At 33.5% G+C, this 18,922-nt stretch overlaps 1 protein-coding gene across 1 annotated transcript in view; it reads left to right on the plus strand.

Annotated features, from left to right (window-relative positions):
• Positions 1-18,922, plus strand: part of LOC132549373 (phosphatidylinositol 4,5-bisphosphate 3-kinase catalytic subunit beta isoform-like) — a 42,349-nt gene that overhangs the window by 19,844 nt on the left and 3,583 nt on the right. Inside the window, exons 15-22 of the mRNA XM_060213301.1 lie at positions 4,362-4,505; positions 5,412-5,586; positions 6,747-6,862; positions 8,963-9,072; positions 10,666-10,744; positions 11,275-11,442; positions 11,980-12,097; positions 15,462-15,604. Of these exons, the coding sequence (XP_060069284.1) occupies positions 4,362-4,505; positions 5,412-5,586; positions 6,747-6,862; positions 8,963-9,072; positions 10,666-10,744; positions 11,275-11,442; positions 11,980-12,097; positions 15,462-15,604 (1,053 nt within the window). The remainder of the gene's footprint in view (positions 1-4,361; positions 4,506-5,411; positions 5,587-6,746; positions 6,863-8,962; positions 9,073-10,665; positions 10,745-11,274; positions 11,443-11,979; positions 12,098-15,461; positions 15,605-18,922) is intronic.

Here is an 18,922-nt window from a genome sequence, read left to right on the forward strand (position 1 = left end):
GAAGTCAGTAAAATGTTGGATATTGAAGTCTGTCCTCAAAGTCAGAAGTCAGTAAAATGTTGGATATTCAAGTCTGTCCTCAAAGTCAGAAGTCAGTAAAATGTTTGATATTGAAGTCTGTCCTCAAAGTCAGAAGTCAGTAAAATGTTGGATATTGAAGTCTGTCCTCAAAGTCAGAAGTCAGTAAAATGTTGGATATTCAAGTCTTTCCTTAAAGTCAGAAGTCAGTAAAATGTTGGATATTGAAGTCTGTCCTCAAAGTCAGAAGTCAGTAAAATGTTGGATATTCAAGTCTTTCCTCAAAGTCAGAAGTCAGTAAAATGTTGGATATTGAAGTCTGTCCTCAAAGTCAGAAGTCAGTAAAATGTTGGATATTCAAGTCTTTCCTCAAAGTCAGAAGTCAGTAAAATGTTGGATATTGAAGTCTGTCCTCAAAGTCAGAAGTCAGTAAAATGTTTGATATTCAAGTCTTTCCTCAAAGTCAGAAGTCAGTAAAATGTTTGGTATTGATTCTGTCCTCAAAGTCAGAAGTCAGTAAAATGTTTGGTATTGATTCTGTCCTCAAAGTCAGAAGTCAGTAAAATGTTGGATATTGAAGTCTTTCCTCAAAGTCAGAAGTCAGTAAAATGTTTGATTTTGAAGTCTGTCCTCAAAGTCAGAAGTCAGTAAAATGTTTGATATTCAAGTCTGTCCTCAAAGTCAGAAGTCAGTAAAATGTTTGATATTGAGGTCTGTCCTCAAAGTCAGAAGTCAGTAAAATGTTTGATATTCAAGTCTGTCCTCAAAGTCAGAAGTCAGTAAAATGTTTGGTATTGATTCTGTCCTCAAAGTCAGAAGTCAGTAAAATGTTGGATATTGAAGTCTTTCCTCAAAGTCAGAAGTCAGTAAAATGTTTGATTTTGAAGTCTGTCCTCAAAGTCAGAAGTCAGTAAAATGTTTGATTTTGAAGTCTGTCCTCAAAGTCAGAAGTCAGTAAAATGTTGGATATTGAAGTCTTTCCTCAAAGTCAGAAGTCAGTAAAATGTTTGATTTTGAAGTCTGTCCTCAAAGTCAGAAGTCAGTAAAATGTTTGATTTTGAAGTCTGTCCTCAAAGTCAGAAGTCAGTAAAATGTTGGATATTGAAGTCTTTCCTCAAAGTCAGAAGTCAGTAAAATGTTTGATTTTGAAGTCTGTCCTCAAAGTCAGAAGTCAGTAAAATGTTGGATATTCAAGTCTGTCCTCAAAGTCAGAAGTCAGTAAAATGTTTGATATTGAAGTCTGTCCTCAAAGTCAGAAGTCAGTAAAATGTTGGATATTCAAGTCTGTCCTCAAAGTCAGAAGTCAGTAAAATGTTTGATATTGAAGTCTGTCCTCAAAGTCAGAAGTCAGTAAAATGTTGGATATTGAAGTCTGTCCTCAAAGTCAGAAGTCAGTAAAATGTTTGATATTGAAGTCTGTCCTCAAAGTCAGAAGTCAGTAAAATGTTTGATATTGAAGTCTGTCCTCAAAGTCAGAAGTCAGTAAAATGTTTGATATTGAAGTCTGTCCTCAAAGTCAGAAGTCAGTAAAATGTTGGATATTGAAGTCTGTCCTCAAAGTCAGAAGTCAGTAAAATGTTTGATATTGAAGTCTGTCCTCAAAGTCAGAAGTCAGTAAAATGTTGGATATTCAAGTCTGTCCTCAAAGTCAGAAGTCAGTAAAATGTTGGATATTGAAGTCTTTCCTCAAAGTCAGAAGTCAGTAAAATGTTTGATTTTGAAGTCTGTCCTCAAAGTCAGAAGTCAGTAAAATGTTGGATATTCAAGTCTGTCCTCAAAGTCAGAAGTCAGTAAAATGTTGGATATTCAAGTCTTTCCTCAAAGTCAGAAGTCAGTAAAATGTTTGATTTTGAAGTCTGTCCTCAAAGTCAGAAGTCAGTAAAATGTTTGGTATTGATTCTGTCCTCAAAGTCAGAAGTCAGTAAAATGTTGGATATTGAAGTCTTTCCTCAAAGTCAGAAGTCAGTAAAATGTTTGATTTTGAAGTCTGTCCTCAAAGTCAGAAGTCAGTAAAATGTTTGATATTGAAGTCTGTCCTCAAAGTCAGAAGTCAGTAAAATGTTTGATATTTAAGTCTGTCCTCAAAGTCAGAAGTCAGTAAAATGTTTGATATTCAAGTCTGTCCTCAAAGTCAGAAGTCAGTAAAATGTTGGATATTCAAGTCTGTCCTCAAAGTCAGAAGTCAGTAAAATGTTTGATATTGAAGTCTGTCCTCAAAGTCAGAAGTCAGTAAAATGTTTGATATTGAAGTCTGTCCTCAAAGTCAGAAGTCAGTAAAATGTTGGATATTCAAGTCTGTCCTCAAAGTCAGAAGTCAGTAAAATGTTTGATATTGAAGTCTGTCCTCAAAGTCAGAAGTCAGTAAAATGTTGGATATTCAAGTCTTTCCTCAAAGTCAGAAGTCAGTAAAATGTTGGATATTGAAGTCTGTCCTCAAAGTCAGAAGTCAGTAAAATGTTGGATATTCAAGTCTTTCCTCAAAGTCAGAAGTCAGTAAAATGTTGGATATTGAAGTCTGTCCTCAAAGTCAGAAGTCAGTAAAATGTTTGATATTCAAGTCTTTCCTCAAAGTCAGAAGTCAGTAAAATGTTTGATATTGAAGTCTGTCCTCAAAGTCAGAAGTCAGTAAAATGTTTGATATTGAAGTCTGTCCTCAAAGTCAGAAGTCAGTAAAATGTTTGATCTTGAAGTCTGTCCTCAAAGTCAGAAGTCAGTAAAATGTTGGATATTGAAGTCTTTCCTCAAAGTCAGAAGTCAGTAAAATGTTTGATTTTGAAGTCTGTCCTCAAAGTCAGAAGTCAGTAAAATGTTTGATCTTGAAGTCTGTCCTCAAAGTCAGAAGTCAGTAAAATGTTGGATATTGAAGTCTTTCCTCAAAGTCAGAAGTCAGTAAAATGTTTGATAATCAAGTCTGTCCTCAAAGTCAGAAGTCAGTAAAATGTTGGATATTGAAGTCTTTCCTCAAAGTCAGAAGTCAGTAAAATGTTTGATATTGAAGTCTGTCCTCAAAGTCAGAAGTCAGTAAAATGTTGGATATTGAAGTCTTTCCTCAAAGTCAGAAGTCAGTAAAATGTTTGATATTCAAGTCTGTCCTCAAAGTCAGAAGTCAGTAAAATGTTTGATCTTGAAGTCTGTCCTCAAAGTCAGAAGTCAGTAAAATGTTGGATATTGAAGTCTTTCCTCAAAGTCAGAAGTCAGTAAAATGTTTGATTTTGAAGTCTGTCCTCAAAGTCAGAAGTCAGTAAAATGTTGGATATTGAAGTCTTTCCTCAAAGTCAGAAGTCAGTAAAATGTTTGATTTTGAAGTCTGTCCTCAAAGTCAGAAGTCAGTAAAATGTTGGATATTGAAGTCTTTCCTCAAAGTCAGAAGTCAGTAAAATGTTTGATATTCAAGTCTGTCCTCAAAGTCAGAAGTCAGTAAAATGTTTGATCTTGAAGTCTGTCCTCAAAGTCAGAAGTCAGTAAAATGTTGGATATTGAAGTCTTTCCTCAAAGTCAGAAGTCAGTAAAATGTTTGATTTTGAAGTCTGTCCTCAAAGTCAGAAGTCAGTAAAATGTTTGATCTTGAAGTCTGTCCTCAAAGTCAGAAGTCAGTAAAATGTTGGATATTGAAGTCTTTCCTCAAAGTCAGAAGTCAGTAAAATGTTTGATAATCAAGTCTGTCCTCAAAGTCAGAAGTCAGTAAAATGTTGGATATTGAAGTCTTTCCTCAAAGTCAGAAGTCAGTAAAATGTTTGATATTCAAGTCTGTCCTCAAAGTCAGAAGTCAGTAAAATGTTTGATCTTGAAGTCTGTCCTCAAAGTCAGAAGTCAGTAAAATGTTGGATATTGAAGTCTTTCCTCAAAGTCAGAAGTCAGTAAAATGTTTGATTTTGAAGTCTGTCCTCAAAGTCAGAAGTCAGTAAAATGTTTGATCTTGAAGTCTGTCCTCAAAGTCAGAAGTCAGTAAAATGTTTGATTTTGAAGTCTGTCCTCAAAGTCAGAAGTCAGTAAAATGTTTGATTTTGAAGTCTGTCCTCAAAGTCAGAAGTCAGTAAAATGTTTGATCTTGAAGTCTGTCCTCAAAGTCAGAAGTCAGTAAAATGTTGGATATTGAAGTCTTTCCTCAAAGTCAGAAGTCAGTAAAATGTTTGATAATCAAGTCTGTCCTCAAAGTCAGAAGTCAGTAAAATGTTTGATTTTGAAGTCTGTCCTCAAAGTCAGAAGTCAGTAAAATGTTGGATATTGAAGTCTGACCCCAAAGTCAGAAGTCAGTAAAATGTTTGATATTGAAGTCTGACCCCAAAGCCATGTTTCTGTGAAATAACCATTTACTATGTTTATCCTGCTATTGTTGATTACAGTGATGAAGAATTATCTCAGTACATGCTACAGCTAGTCCAGTCCCTCAAATTTGAGTCATACCTCTACTCTGAACTTGCAAAATTCCTATTGGAGAGATGTCTACGTAACCAGCACCTTGGCCATCAGCTGTTCTGGCTTCTGAAGTAAGTCTGAAACTTAACATCACAACAGTTCTTCATGAAAACACCTGAAAATATAACAAAGTATTTCTTATACATTCCAGAATATCATATGCACTTGATGTGCACATAGTGCACCTGCCCATTTAGATTTTGACATTTATCTTTGGATTAATGGATCTTCCTCATTTGCCTTAAAGGTTTCAGAATTCGGGCCCTTAGCATCATTGATGAGTCTTAGAAAGACAAAACCACTGTATGATGCAGTTTAATTCAATATATGGCTCTGTTGTATCTTATTTGAAATTAGTGTTTAAAGGTGTTATTTACTTGCAAGCACTTAAAGAATGCCTTATCCTTCAGTGATCGCCTACAAGACTTTATTATACAATTCTCCTGATAATACATGCTAAAGTAAGTCATCCAAACCTGTCTGTCATAGAAAGGATTCCAAGGCAGTTCTCCTGCCAACTGCCATGTAACAACATCACATTGACGAGAAGTTTCTGTGTTGTATGCTAGATTGGAAAAGCAACTTCTAACAGAATTATGACCTTTATGTTTCAATACTGAAATACAAGTTCTAAATAAATTTCACCAAATATTTATATTAGGATGATACTATTAATATCATAATTGTTCCACTGTTAGAATAACTTTTTTACAAGATTGACTTTAAAGTTCAATTCACTCACATACTGTTTTTCTCTATGTTCATTTGTCAGCATGATTAAGACAATTCAGATCCACTACTGTGTAGAAGGAAATTGGACTGTTTGTAATATTTGGCCATGATAATTAAAGCAATGGCATGTCACTTGTTCAAAAATTTAATTGTGAATTCACCTGGCTATCCACGAAAGTTCAATAAAACCTTGTAAACTATAAAAAGATTATCATATGATATTCAGATGCTTTCTACATTGTCAGGTCAGAACTTCATGATTCGAAGGTGACTGTTCAGTTTGGTTTGATTTTGGAAGTATACCTCAAATTCAGCCGGGACCATATTCCAAATATCTGTAAACAACAGGAGTCATTAAGCAAGCTCTGCAGTCTCAATCAAATAGCTAAACAGAAAAACGTAAGTTTTAAACATGTGTATGTCTCTAAAAAAAATTGTCAGTCAAAAAAATTTTGCAAGCATCAAAATGTATCATAGAATCCAACCAGAAAAGTTCTTTTAGTATAAAATGTATCATCTGTACAAAATTAGTTAATCAGAAAAGTTCTTTTAGTATAAAATGTATTATCTGTACAAAATTAGCCAATCAGAAAAGTTCTTTTAGTATAAAATGTATTATCTGTACAAAATTAGCCAATCAGAAAAGTTCTTTTAGTATAAAATGTATTATCTGTACAAAATTAGCCAATCAGAAAAGTTCTTTTAGTATAAAATGTATTATCTGTACAAAATTAGCCAATCAGAAAAGTTCTTTTAATGTCAAATGTATTATCTGTACAAAATTAGCCAATCAGAAAAGTTCTTTTAATGTCAAATGTATTATCTGTACAAAATTAGCCAATCAGAAAAGTTCTGATAGTATCAAACATGTATCATCTGTACAAAATTAGCCAATCAGATAAGTTCTATAAGTATTTGCCATGTGTAGACCTAAAATGATTAAACATAATTGTATTATACTTTACCACATAATTGCTTTGTTATTTATTGTCAATGCTCATATTAGATGTTTTCATATTACACATTAGCTATGTACTAAAACTTATTATGACATGAGGTTTATAGTGTGAAGTGACATCACATATTCACGTTTTGTGATCTAACAAAAGCCTTTAGACAAAGAACCAAGTGACAAGTTTTCTGCGATATAGATTTGCCTAAATAATCAATCATATGATAGAAATATGATTTAATAAACTTGTCACAAATTTGTTATATAAGCTCACCAATTATGATCCTATACTTATTCTTTATATGGGTGTTTGGGTGGTGCAGTGGTAACGCACTCGCCTTTCACCTAACCGACCGGGGTTCGATTCCCGGAACAGATGTGAAAAGGTAAGAGGTCACCTGCCCGACCACATGGGTTTTCTCCGGTACCCGGGTACCGGTTTCCTCCCACAATAAGACCCCTCGCACATGCTGGCCAACAAGAGTGATTAGTATAAGTTGACATAACTTGTTTCACAATTGTTGTAAAATAAATAAAGTTTATATATTTCTTTATATCATTGAATTTCCTCCAATTATGAAGAAATTCTTTGGCATGACTTATTAGAAAATGTGTTATTTTGCAGAAGAACAATGTTAAGGCAGTTGATCGAATACGGCCTTTACTTGCACATAAGAACTACACTGAGCCACTGTCAAATCTGTGTACGCCACTAACCCCTCTCTTCAAGGTCGGCATCCTCAGGTAAGATAAATGTTTTTTAGTTTGATGATTCCAATCATTAAGAACACATATACATTTCAATATTATATCAAATTAAATTGTGCTCATACAGTCGTCGGTCATAATGTTCCTGATATGTGATCACACAATGCCATCTGTCTACCAAATTTGTTGTTGTGTTAGAAAAGGGAGTTTTTGGTTTAAGTGTATATTTTTTACTGCAGTAGGAAGTTTCTGCCAGTTTATTTTTCTTGTGTAGGGTGGATTCTGTTGAAGGATTCTGCCTGTATTTGTGGTAGCTATTCAGAAAAAGAGAAGGATAGTTGGGGCCCCTCATCAAAGATGCAGATACCTTGCCATTTTTTGGCAAAATATCTCAAGATCTGTTGTGCCAATTTTACAATGTTTCTTTAAAGAAAGTGCTTGGCTAAGAATGATTTTATGGTCTTGTGATCAAAGGTCAAGGTCACTTCCTATGAACTGAGAATTGGTTTCTACAAAATACTGTCAATTCTGTTTGGATACTTACACACAGACTCTCTTCTTTACTTTTTCTCTGGCTCTTCTGCTTTTCCTGTTCAGACGTCAAAAATCAACGTCACCATTACTATGAATACAAATGGGAATGTAAATAAAAAAAATTTGGAATGTTACTGGTAAATATTTACTCATGACAAATTGAACCATTATTGACTGAAATCAAATGAGAAGTTATCCAATCTCATGTCAAGGTCATTCGGTCAAAGATGAAGGTCAGGTTTGGAATATTTAAAATGCAGTCATCTCATTATGACATAACGAAACGTAAAAATCAAATGAGGAGTCGACTGACCATAGGACTTCAGGTCAAAGTTCAGATTTTCAATATTTTACAAATATTTCAGGTAAGATATTAAGGTCATATTTGAAACACTTTACTTAGTCAGGTAAATATTTTTATATAATGAAATGAAGTACAGTCAGACAGAATCAAATAAGAAGTTGTCCAACTACATGTCAAAATCACCAAGCTAAAGATGAAGGTCAAATGTGAAATATATAGTTATATATAGCTAGCAAATGATTGTGACTGTTGTAACACTCATGTGTATAGATGGTCACAATGCAAGGCCCTGTAACACTCATGTGTATGTATAGTTGGTCACAATGTAAGGCCCTGTAACACTCATGTGTATGTTTAGTTGGTCACAATGCAAGGCCCTGTAACACTCATGTGTATGTATAGTTGGTCACAATGCAAGGCCCTGTAGCACTCATGTGTATGTATAGTTGGTCACAATGCAAGGCCCTGTAACACTCATGTGTATGTAGAGTTGGTCACAAGGCAAGGCCCTGTAACACTCATGTGTATGTAGAGTTGGTCACAATGCAAGGCCCTGTAACACTCATGTGTATGTATAGTTGGTCACAATGCAAGGCCCTGTAACACTCATGTGTATGTATAGTTGGTCACAATGCAAGGCCCTGTAACACTCATGTGTATGTATAGTTGGTCACAATGCATGGCCCTGTAACACTCATGTGTATGTATAGTTGGTCACAATGCAAGGCCCTGTAACACTCATGTGTATGTATAGTTGGTCACAATGCAAGGCCCTGTAACACTCATGTGTATGTATAGTTGGTCACAATGCAAGGCCCTGTAACACTCATGTGTATGTATAGTTGGTCTGGTAATGCAAGGCCCTGTAACACTCATGTGTATAGTTGGTCACAATGCAAGGCCCTGTAACACTCATGTGTATGTAGAGTTGGTCACAATGCAAGGCCCTGTAACACTCATGTGTATGTATAGTTGGTCACAATGCAAGGCCCTGTAAAATTCATGTGTATGTATAGTTGGTCACAATGCAAGGCCCTGTAACACTCATGTGTATAGTTGGTCACAATGCAAGGCCCTGTAACACTCATGTGTATAGTTGGTCACAATGCAAGGCCCTGTAACACTCATGTGTATAGTTGGTCACAATGCAAGGCCCTGTAACACTCATGTGTATAGTTGGTCACAATGCAAGGCCCTGTGTTTTGATGGATTTTATTTTTATTTTTCAGACATGAAAAGTGTAATGTATGGGATGATTTAGTGGATTTTCTTAAATGATCTTTTTTAATCTGATTTAGACATGAGAAGTGTAAAGTGATGGATTCAAAGAAGAAACCTCTGTGGTTACACTGGACAAACGCTGATGAGAGAGGCCAGGATATACTCATTATGTACAAGAATGGAGATGGTTGGTAGACTAAGTGACAACATGTTATTCTACTGCCTAGTTTCTAAGAGGGGTGGGGGTAGGGCAAATACTAATTAATTAATTTGTGTCTGTCCATTGTCCATAGCAAAAGGCTTATTGTGTTTGTCTGTCCAATGTCCATAGCAAAAGGCTTATTGTGTTTGTCTGTCCAATGTCCATAGCAAAAGGCTTAGTGTGTTTGTCTTAGTGTGTTTGTCTGTCCAATGTCCATAGCAAAAGGCTTAGTGTGTTTGTCTGTCCAGTGTCAATAGCAAAAAGCTTGTTGCATGATATCTCATGAGCCCTGCAACAGAAATATTATAATCATATTCACAGTACAAATTCTCACTATCAAGTTTCACACTTGACACAATTTTGATGGTCCTAAGTCATGATGTTTAAGGATCAAAAGTCACATTTGATACATTATTTTACAGTAAGCAAATCAAGTAAGATGTATAATCACTTATATTTCTTGTTAATGGTTATCACTTGATATTGCTTTAATATTGTTCAATATTTAAACCGTTCAAAACCAGGTATTGAGTCTAAAATAGTCAAACTTATGTGAAAACCATAGAACATCATCTGAATTCATTTAAATATAACTATTAAATAGAATTGATTCTAAGGTCTTTTTCTGTGGTAACCCAGTATTTCACCCATTCATCTTTGAAGTATTATGTAATTTTCCATGTATTTTAGTAAAAATTAAATTTTTTTTATCCCAAAAAGTTCTTTTGTCCAAATATTGTAATTAAACAAAATCAGATGAAGGTTGTTTCCCTATGTTCTATTGCATTATTATGTTGTATGTTGATGTATTTTGTCTTGTACCACTGTGAAACTATATGTAGGAGAGGACTAGAATAGACTCAGTCTGATGTCCAAATCCTTTTTCATTTATTTTGTATGTCAGTGAAATTGTTGGAAATTAAAAACTCGCAGGAGAATTTGGTCACATGGTCCTAATCTTGTTTTGACAAGTACAGAAAATGTGTTCAGTTTTGAATGTTGACTGTCTGGCTGGCTGTTTGACTGACTATCTTGTAAGCTTTGTCGTTGTGTGATATCAGTTGTATGAACACCTACCAGAATGAAGGGAATTTTTGCACATGATTAGTATCTGAGGTGCTCCTGAACTTCAATTCAAGTGCCTGAAGGGTATCTGAGGTTGTGTTAATTGATGTAGTCACTGTTGCATCCAGTGTCAACTAGTTTCTTCATTTAATGAGTAATCAAGAGGCATAGTCATGATAATTTACCAGTAGCATACAAGGATTATGATAACATACTAGAAAGAAGGAGTATTAAACTTTGAACAAAGATAAAGTTGCCTGAATTAGCTGTTTCAATATTACAAAAACTTCCCTCAGTAAAGAAGTGGTCTTGTGCAAATGGGATTCTCTGTTTGGACTCAGGATTTTGCCTCTTTAGTTGGCTTGTTTTTGTACAAATATTCTTTTCAAGGTTAAAAAAAAAAGTAAAATTAAGGCTCAAGACCTCTTATTGATTATGTCAGTATGTGATTTTATTTAAACAGTTATATTAATTTAGCAGTTTTGTTAAGTCTTTTATATTTGTGTGTTACAGATCTCAGACAGGATATGCTTACATTACAAATGTTTACGATAATGGATAATATCTGGCGATCAGAGAACCTCGACCTCAGGTAAATCATATCATCTCATGGTCATGCGTTTTAAATCTGTCATCAAGCAGTGGATTCTGATCTTGGTAACATTTGTAAAAGTAACATTAGTGTATGTTGTAATACCCCCACAAGGTCATGATGACCTATAGTCATCATGCTTCGTCAGTCATCCACGTAAACTTTTGACATTTCAAAACTTCTTCTCAAGTTCAACTAGTGGGATTGAGCTAAACTGCCCATGATTTGAATGTATTTCATAGACAAAAGAATTTGTCTCATCGACTGAAGTTCTGACAAACAACAAAACTTTTGGAATATTATTTGCTTTACTCTTTATGAAAACCTTAATAAGTGTTCAGTAAGGTTGATCCTGTCATGATGGAAATCTGTATTGGAAGTCAGCTGATTGTTAAATTCTACATCTTATATTGTAGTTTAACGTGATTGAAAATTGAAAAAACCATGCATGGTGTCTGTCCGTTGTTGTGTAAATATATTCACTTTGTTTGTAATTGTTACTTGATTTACCTTGTTATTTATCCTCACAGGATGAACCCATACCAATGTGTTGCTACAGGCTTCATGGAGGGTATGATCGAGGTGGTACAGAATTCTGCCACCATTGCAAAGATCCAATCAAGCAAAGGCCAAAAATCTGCCTTCAACAAGACTTTATTGTTTGATTGGCTAAAACAGAAAAATCCACTGGAGGAAAAGTAAGTCTGTAACAGTACTTTTTAGGTCACCTGACATCATAGAAACTGCTACTGTTCTATAAAAGGGTTCTGTGGCTAATGTCAAACTGGAATTGAGAATTGCATACTTTTTAACAACCTCCCATCCCCCACCCTCCCCCACTCCCCTTCCCCCAACAAAAAAAATTAAAAAGAAAAAAATCTCAATGGAAGGAAAGATCCCAAAGTGGTCCCTGTTGCCATTTAGGGAATTGGTAAAAGATTTTGTAGTTTAAATTGGAGAATATCTTTTTACTGGTAATTTTTTGTTATTTTTAGTGAGATATAATTCAGCCTTTGTCAATTTTTTTGTTATTAGTTATCAGAATGATATTGTGAAAAACTAGATGTGATCCCACCCACAGAGGCATGAAAGGCTGGGCTCAAATGCAGAAATTATCGAGATACTGTATTAGACCTAAAAAAGTGTCCATGAAAAGAAATGTCCCAATGTGCTTTTTCTTATCATAAATTTCTGAACCCCATTAAGTCCTTTGTTGTTTACATTGCTTTATTTAGTCTCCTAAAAGCTGTGAAGGAGTTCACTTTGTCATGTGCTGGGTACAGTGTAGCTACTTACATACTTGGCATTGGGGATCGACATAATGACAACATCATGCTAAAGGAGTCGGGACAGGTAAGCAATGGACAATGGAAGATAATGTAGCCAGTTAGGTGATTTTGACATATATTATTGAATTTATTAACTGATTGAAGGAAATCTTTAGTAAGAGGTATTAACATGGACTCAGTGGGACGATGTATATGGGCAAGAATTCGCTAATGTAACCCTAAGTGTGACATTGAAAGAAAAAGATTGAAATATTCATAAGCCTACAAATTTTGTTTGAAGTATAACTTTAAATGGTGGCTTTCTATGTGTAACAAAAAAGATCATTTTGAAACTTACTTCAGTTAAGAACAAAGAGAATTAATGAATTTAGAGCATGTAACATTGACACTATTCCCAAACTATGATGGTTCTTTGACCTGTTTAAAGTTTAGTATTAGGTTTGTTTATCTCAAAACATTGTCCATCATCTCGACTTAAAAAATTGTATTTTTCAAATTGATCATGTATTTCAGAAATTCTGCGAAAACAGGTTTCCTCTTATTGTTCTGTCAATGTTACATGCAATTATTAAGAGATAAATATTATCAAAATTATGTTCTTGGTAAACAAGAAAAGTGATTTTTTAGTCCCCTGCCGGTGAAACTACAAAGGTCACTGTTACAAAAAAAAATAGAAATTGTTGTCACATTTTAGTTTCCGGACAATAACTTGAGAATGGATTGATGGATTTGGATGAAATTTGATACACTGGAAGCTTATAAATAATAAAACAAGACAATTCTGATACAGAACAAGTTCTACATTACTCGAAAAAATAATGTATTTATACTGCAATTAGATCATGGTTCCAACATATAAACTTGGATCCATAGTAAAAGGTTAGCTTATTGCAAACAGTTAAGTAGCATTTGCTCCCATTTGCTTTACAACAGAACATTGGTGGGCTTATTAGCAGGCATGGGCTTATTTGCTGATAAATACAGTAATTTATGGCAGGGGACTTGTGTTGCATGCAACAATAACTCTAAGTTTGTTCATTGTGTTACTGTCATATAAAGAAAATTCTATCAATATTTTTGCAACCTTCTCATTTCAGTAATAAAGTAGTTACACTTATGTTGCATGTAACATGGACACAAAAAATATGAATCATAAAGCATGCCAGAAATGCTATTAAAACACATAAAAAGCCCCCAATACACTATCTGTATGTAAATTATTATTATACTCCTACGTATCTCAAATATAATATCGTTTTAGTAGTCTCATGTAACATTGACACCAAAAACGTGCAACTTTTTATTTTCGGATCAAGGATAGGTACGGAAATAGTTTCCACCAAAAAATCGCTATCGTGAGGTCAAACCTGTTTCAAATACCAGATCTACTGGGGTTTTTTTGTTGAAAAATACAAAGAAAAAATCACACAACATTATCAAAGATCATATTTTACTCCGAATGTGTGCGTAACACTTTGTTACGTGATCAAAATTACCAGATTCCATGGTCTCCTCGAGTTCCTCTACATCGATAGACGCTATTTTGGAAAACTGCATAGTCACATGTTAACGTTACTGGGAACGGGTCGAAATATCGCGTCACACGATCTGTTACAGAAATACAACTGTTCTAAAGAGAGGGGGTATTTTATGGTAGTTTGGACCTGAAAATTAATTATATTTTATTACCTGATATATTTTCTGAACTCCAGGTGATTGATGAAAATTACGACAATCATATCATACCTTGAGTTGACACTTCGTAAATTTGCAAATGCCGTGTCGAAGACGCGTTTCCAAACAAATTTACTGAGGGAAACGTGCATGTAACGTTTGTTGATGCGAAAAGTTACGTACATTGGTCTATTTTCAATCCTATTTTTTTGCAGCATTAATCAAATCCTGTACAAAACGAGCGTTTTTATCGATAGACCAATCATTTTGCAATTGATTAATAACTTTAACAGCACCACAATTCTTCAGGCATTTAATAAATACGACTAGAAGTTTCACCACTGCAGAAATATCACACTTTTTGCCTATTATTTATCCACTGGCAGCGTACAACTTGTGCTGCTTCCTTGTCATTTAATCAATTAGATCAATTGTTTTTTCATATGAAGATAAAAATAAACCAACTTTAATAGTTAAACAATGTTTATTCTCCATACTTACATGAATTTGTTTGTTTTTTTATTGGATAAGCTACTTTGACACTAAAATTTCATTAGCGAATTCTTGCCCATATAGCACAACTATTGCCTAAATTTGGTCGGAAGGGAAATCATTGTTGTATAAACAGTGGTTCTTGGTCCCCTGGTGAAGAAGGGGCAAGGCACAATAAGATATAGAGCATGTTCTGTAAAATCTTACAGCTGCAGGAATGATTGGATTTTGCTTAAATTTGGTCAAAAGTATTCTTTGATAAAGTGAAATCAATTTTGTATAAATGGTAGGGTCTCAGACAGAGGGGATGTGCCCACAAACTGCCCGTTGAAAAACCATGAAAATTGAGCCTCATGAAAATATTGTATTTTACTGTGTGTCAAGGACAAATATTATAGGATCCATCGTTTATTGGATGTCATGTGTTTCTGGTACTTTAAAGTGACTATACTGTTGTTATTTTCATGCTTGATTGAAAGCATCAACAGTTATGACATGATACTTAATATTTACTTACCTGGAACTGTAGACTCTTGGCATTGTCATCTTGTCTTTTCCTATGCATTTACTTAATATATGTGGTTAATTTAAGCAAGTTACTTGATAGAACACTTATCCTTCATTTGTATATTACATAAACAAACCATAATGATAGTTAATATAAGGTGCGTGGTACCTGAGTGGCATTTATTTATGTATAGTGAATTTTCTAGTTCAGTAGCTTATATGTTTACCTTATAGAAAATGAAAGGAAAACGATTCCTTATCTGTTGTATGCATGTATTTTGTTCAACATTTAACTTATTTTTAGACTTTGAAGTTACTTTTGTCATGAAGACCCACTTTAAACATCCTGGATGTACAATCCAGAAATGAAAGACAGAATTTTGAAATTAAATGCGACTTACCTGTAAGGTGAAATTTGATTGTAATTCTATATGTATCCCTGTAAGTACAACTCACCAACCTTTCATTCCAACCCTGTTGGGTTTTCTTGCATAGAGTAGAAATGTACTGATTAGCCAACAGTGTATTGTATTATATTAGTTTCCCTTGTTAAGAGATTAGTGGTCACTATCAGCTTTGAAAAATGACCACTAACAGTGTTCATCTGTCTCTTGATTACATTGTACCTCTAGGAGTAAGGACAGAATCACTATCAAATTTCAACATACAAGTAAATCTCATTTAGTTTACAAACTTTGTTTGAGCTAGACAGGTTTTACTCTACTTTCAAGGATTGAATTGGTTGAATTTTGTAGCTATTCCATATTGACTTTGGACATTTCCTTGGAAACTTCAAAAGTAAATTTGGTGTGAAGAGAGAGCGTGTTCCCTTCATTCTGACAGACCACTTTGCATATGTCATCACTAAGGGGGAATGTATGATGGATAACTTTACTCAGTAAGTATCAAAAAAATGTTGGGTTGATATAATAGAACAGGAAACACAATGATTGTAAAATAATGGAAGAGTTGCACTATTTAAGAATGGAAAAGTTTAATGGTAAAATTGTAGAGTTTTATCATGAACTTCCCTTGCATTGCTAAGCAAATGATGGTAGAAATATGATGGCCATCTTGCATACTGAGGCAGATGCCATTGATGCTGACAAATGTATAACAATATGCCAAAATCGGACATCTGCCAGAAAAATGAAATCATCATGAGGGTCTCTGTGACTTGTTCCAATTCACTTTTCTCCCCTTTCCAGTCTAATCAGCTCGTTGGTTGTGTCAGATTATACATGTATATTGTTAAGCTACATACCTGGTAATTGGAAACTCTGATGCTTCTTGACAATGTCCCCTTTATGATCCACTACCGCAGTTTGTTAGTGAACAATTATATATTACCACTCACCAAATGATGATTTCCAGGTATGTAAACAAGGAATCAATATAAATGATTTTGACAATGATGGAAAGAAGCAATATGATTGGCTTTTGAGAAATTGATTGACAAGTTCAAACAGGAATGATCAGATGTTAGCTTTTGCAGAATTTCCCTCAACAAATCAGTGCTGCCATCACTGCAAAACTGAAATAATTTTACAACAGGGATTATATGCTTGTATTATGCTGGTGATAAGATCAGAAATTTTGATGTTCTAAAGGACAGGAAACCATCTAATTTCCAGCACCAAGTAGAAAATGAAAGCCAGCCTGCTGTCCACTAAAACAAAACTTAAATTTCTGATGCTCTAATACAGTACTGAACTCTAGTTAGTTAAAAATAATGAGGGATTGATGGTAGGCCCTGGTGCAATATACAGACAATCATTAGAATTACTTCTAGAATATTTATGTCAAACAGATAAATTCAATATAACAAACTTGATAAATGTTCTTTACATTAACATGCAAAATTTTAGAAAAAACACTTTATTCTATGGTCAAGAATCGTAAATTGTCTGTGATAACTTTGAATAATCATGATGAGATTGGAATTCAACAGATCATTTTGTACTAATAAGGAAATATTGTCAATATGTACATCTGTGACCGGTTTCACTTATCTTCCTTAACTTAAGGAAATTTTCACTACCATACAAAAGCATTACAATTTCAGGGGGGAAAAAAAATTAAATTCAAGGAAATTTTATTAACCTATGTAATGCTTTCCTATGGGCAATTTTAATTTAAGGAGAATTCTCAACTTAAGGAAGATTCATGAAACTGGGGCCTTATATAATCTACTTGACCCCGGGACTCCAAAATAAATCACTTCGAACCATGGTTCAGTCTTCTGTCTTTTACTGCTTAGCAGATTATTGATTAATTTCTATTGGGTAGAGAAGATTATTGATTAATTTCTATTGGGTAGAGAAGATAATTGATTAATTTCTGTTGGGTAGAGAAGATTATTGATTAATTTCTATTGGGTAGAGAAGATAATTGATTAATTTCTGTTGGGTAGAGAAGATTATTGATTAATTTCTATTGGGTAGAGAAGATTATTGATTAATTTCTATTGGGTAGAGAAGAGTATTGTTTAATTTCTATTGGGTAGAGAAGATTATTGATTAATTTCTATTGGGTAGAGAAGATTATTGATTAATTTCTATTGGGTAGAGAAGATTAGTGATTAATTTCTATTGGGTAGAGAAGATTATTGATTAATTTCTGTTGGGATTATTGATTAAGAAGATTATTGATTAATTTCTATTGGGTAGAAGAATTGATTATTTGATTAATTTCTATTGGGTAGAGAAGATTATTGATTAATTTCTATTGGGTAGAGAAGATTATTGATTAATTTCTATTGGGTAGAGAAGTATTGATTAATTTCTATTGGGTAGAGAAGATTATTGATTAATTTCTATTGGGTAGAGAAGATTATTGATTAATTTCTATTGGGTAGAGAAGATTATTGATTAATTTCTATTGGGTAGAGAAGATTATTGATTAATTTCTATTGGGTAGAGAAGATTATTGATTAATTTATATTGGGTAGAGAAGATTATTGATTAATTTCTGTTGGGTATAGCAGATTGTTGATTAATTTCTGTTGGGTATAGCAGATTGTTGATTAATTTCTGTGGGGTAGAGAAGATTATTGATTAATTTCTATTGGGTAGAGAAGATTATTGATTAATTTCTGTTGGGTAGAGAAGATTATTGATTAATTTCTATTGATTAATTTCTATTGGGTAGAGAAGATTATTGATTAATTTCTATTGGGTAGAGAAGATTATTGATTAATTTCTATTGGGTAGAGAAGATTATTGATTAATTTCTATTGGGTAGAGAAGATTATTGATTAATTTCTGTTGGGTAGAGAAGATTATTGATTAATTTCTATTCGGTAGAGAAGATTATTGATTAATTTCTATTGGGTAGAGAAGATTATTGATTAATTTCTATTGGGTAGAGAAGATTAGATTAATTTCTATTGGGAAGATTATTGATTAATTTCTATTGGGTAGAGAAGATTATTGATTAATTTCTATTGGGTAGAGAAGATTATTGATTAATTTCTGTTGGGTAGAGAAGATTATTGATTAATTTCTATTGGGTAGAGAAGATTATTGATTAATTTCTATTGGGTAGAGAAGATTATTGATTAATTTCTATTGGGTAGAGAAGATTATTGATTAATTTCTGTTGGGTAGAGAAGATTATTGATTAATTTCTATTGGGTAGAGAAGATTATTGATTAATTTCTATTGGGTAGGGAAGATTATTGATTAATTTCTGTTGGGTAGGGAAGATTATTGATTAATTTCTGTTGGGTAGGGAAGATTATTGATTAATTTCTATTGGGTAGTGAAGATTATTGATTAATTTCTATTGGGTAGAGAAGATTATTGATTAATTTCTATTGGGTAGAGAAGATTATTGATTAATTTCTATTGGGTAGAGAAGATTATTGATTAATTTCTATTGGGTAGAGAAGATTATTGATTAATTTCTATTGGGTATAGCAGATTATTGATTAATTTCTATTGGGTAGAGAAGATTATTGATTAATTTCTGTTGGGTAGAGAAGATTATTGATTAATTTTGATTAATTTCTGTTGGGTATAGCAGATAATTGATTAATTTATGTTGGGTAGAGAAGATTATTGATTAATTTCTATTGGGTAGAGAAGATTATTGATTAATTTCTATTGGGTAGAGAAGATTATTGATTAATTTCTATTGGGTAGAAGATTATTGATTAATTTCTATTGGGTATTATTGATTAATTTCTGTTGGGTAGAGAAGATTATTGATTAGA

This window comes from Ylistrum balloti, unplaced genomic scaffold, assembly GCF_031769215.1.
Source record: "Ylistrum balloti isolate Yb309-2 unplaced genomic scaffold, AGI_CSIRO_Ybal_v1 Utg370056, whole genome shotgun sequence".
Taxonomy (NCBI): Eukaryota; Metazoa; Mollusca; class Bivalvia; order Pectinida; family Pectinidae; genus Ylistrum; species Ylistrum balloti.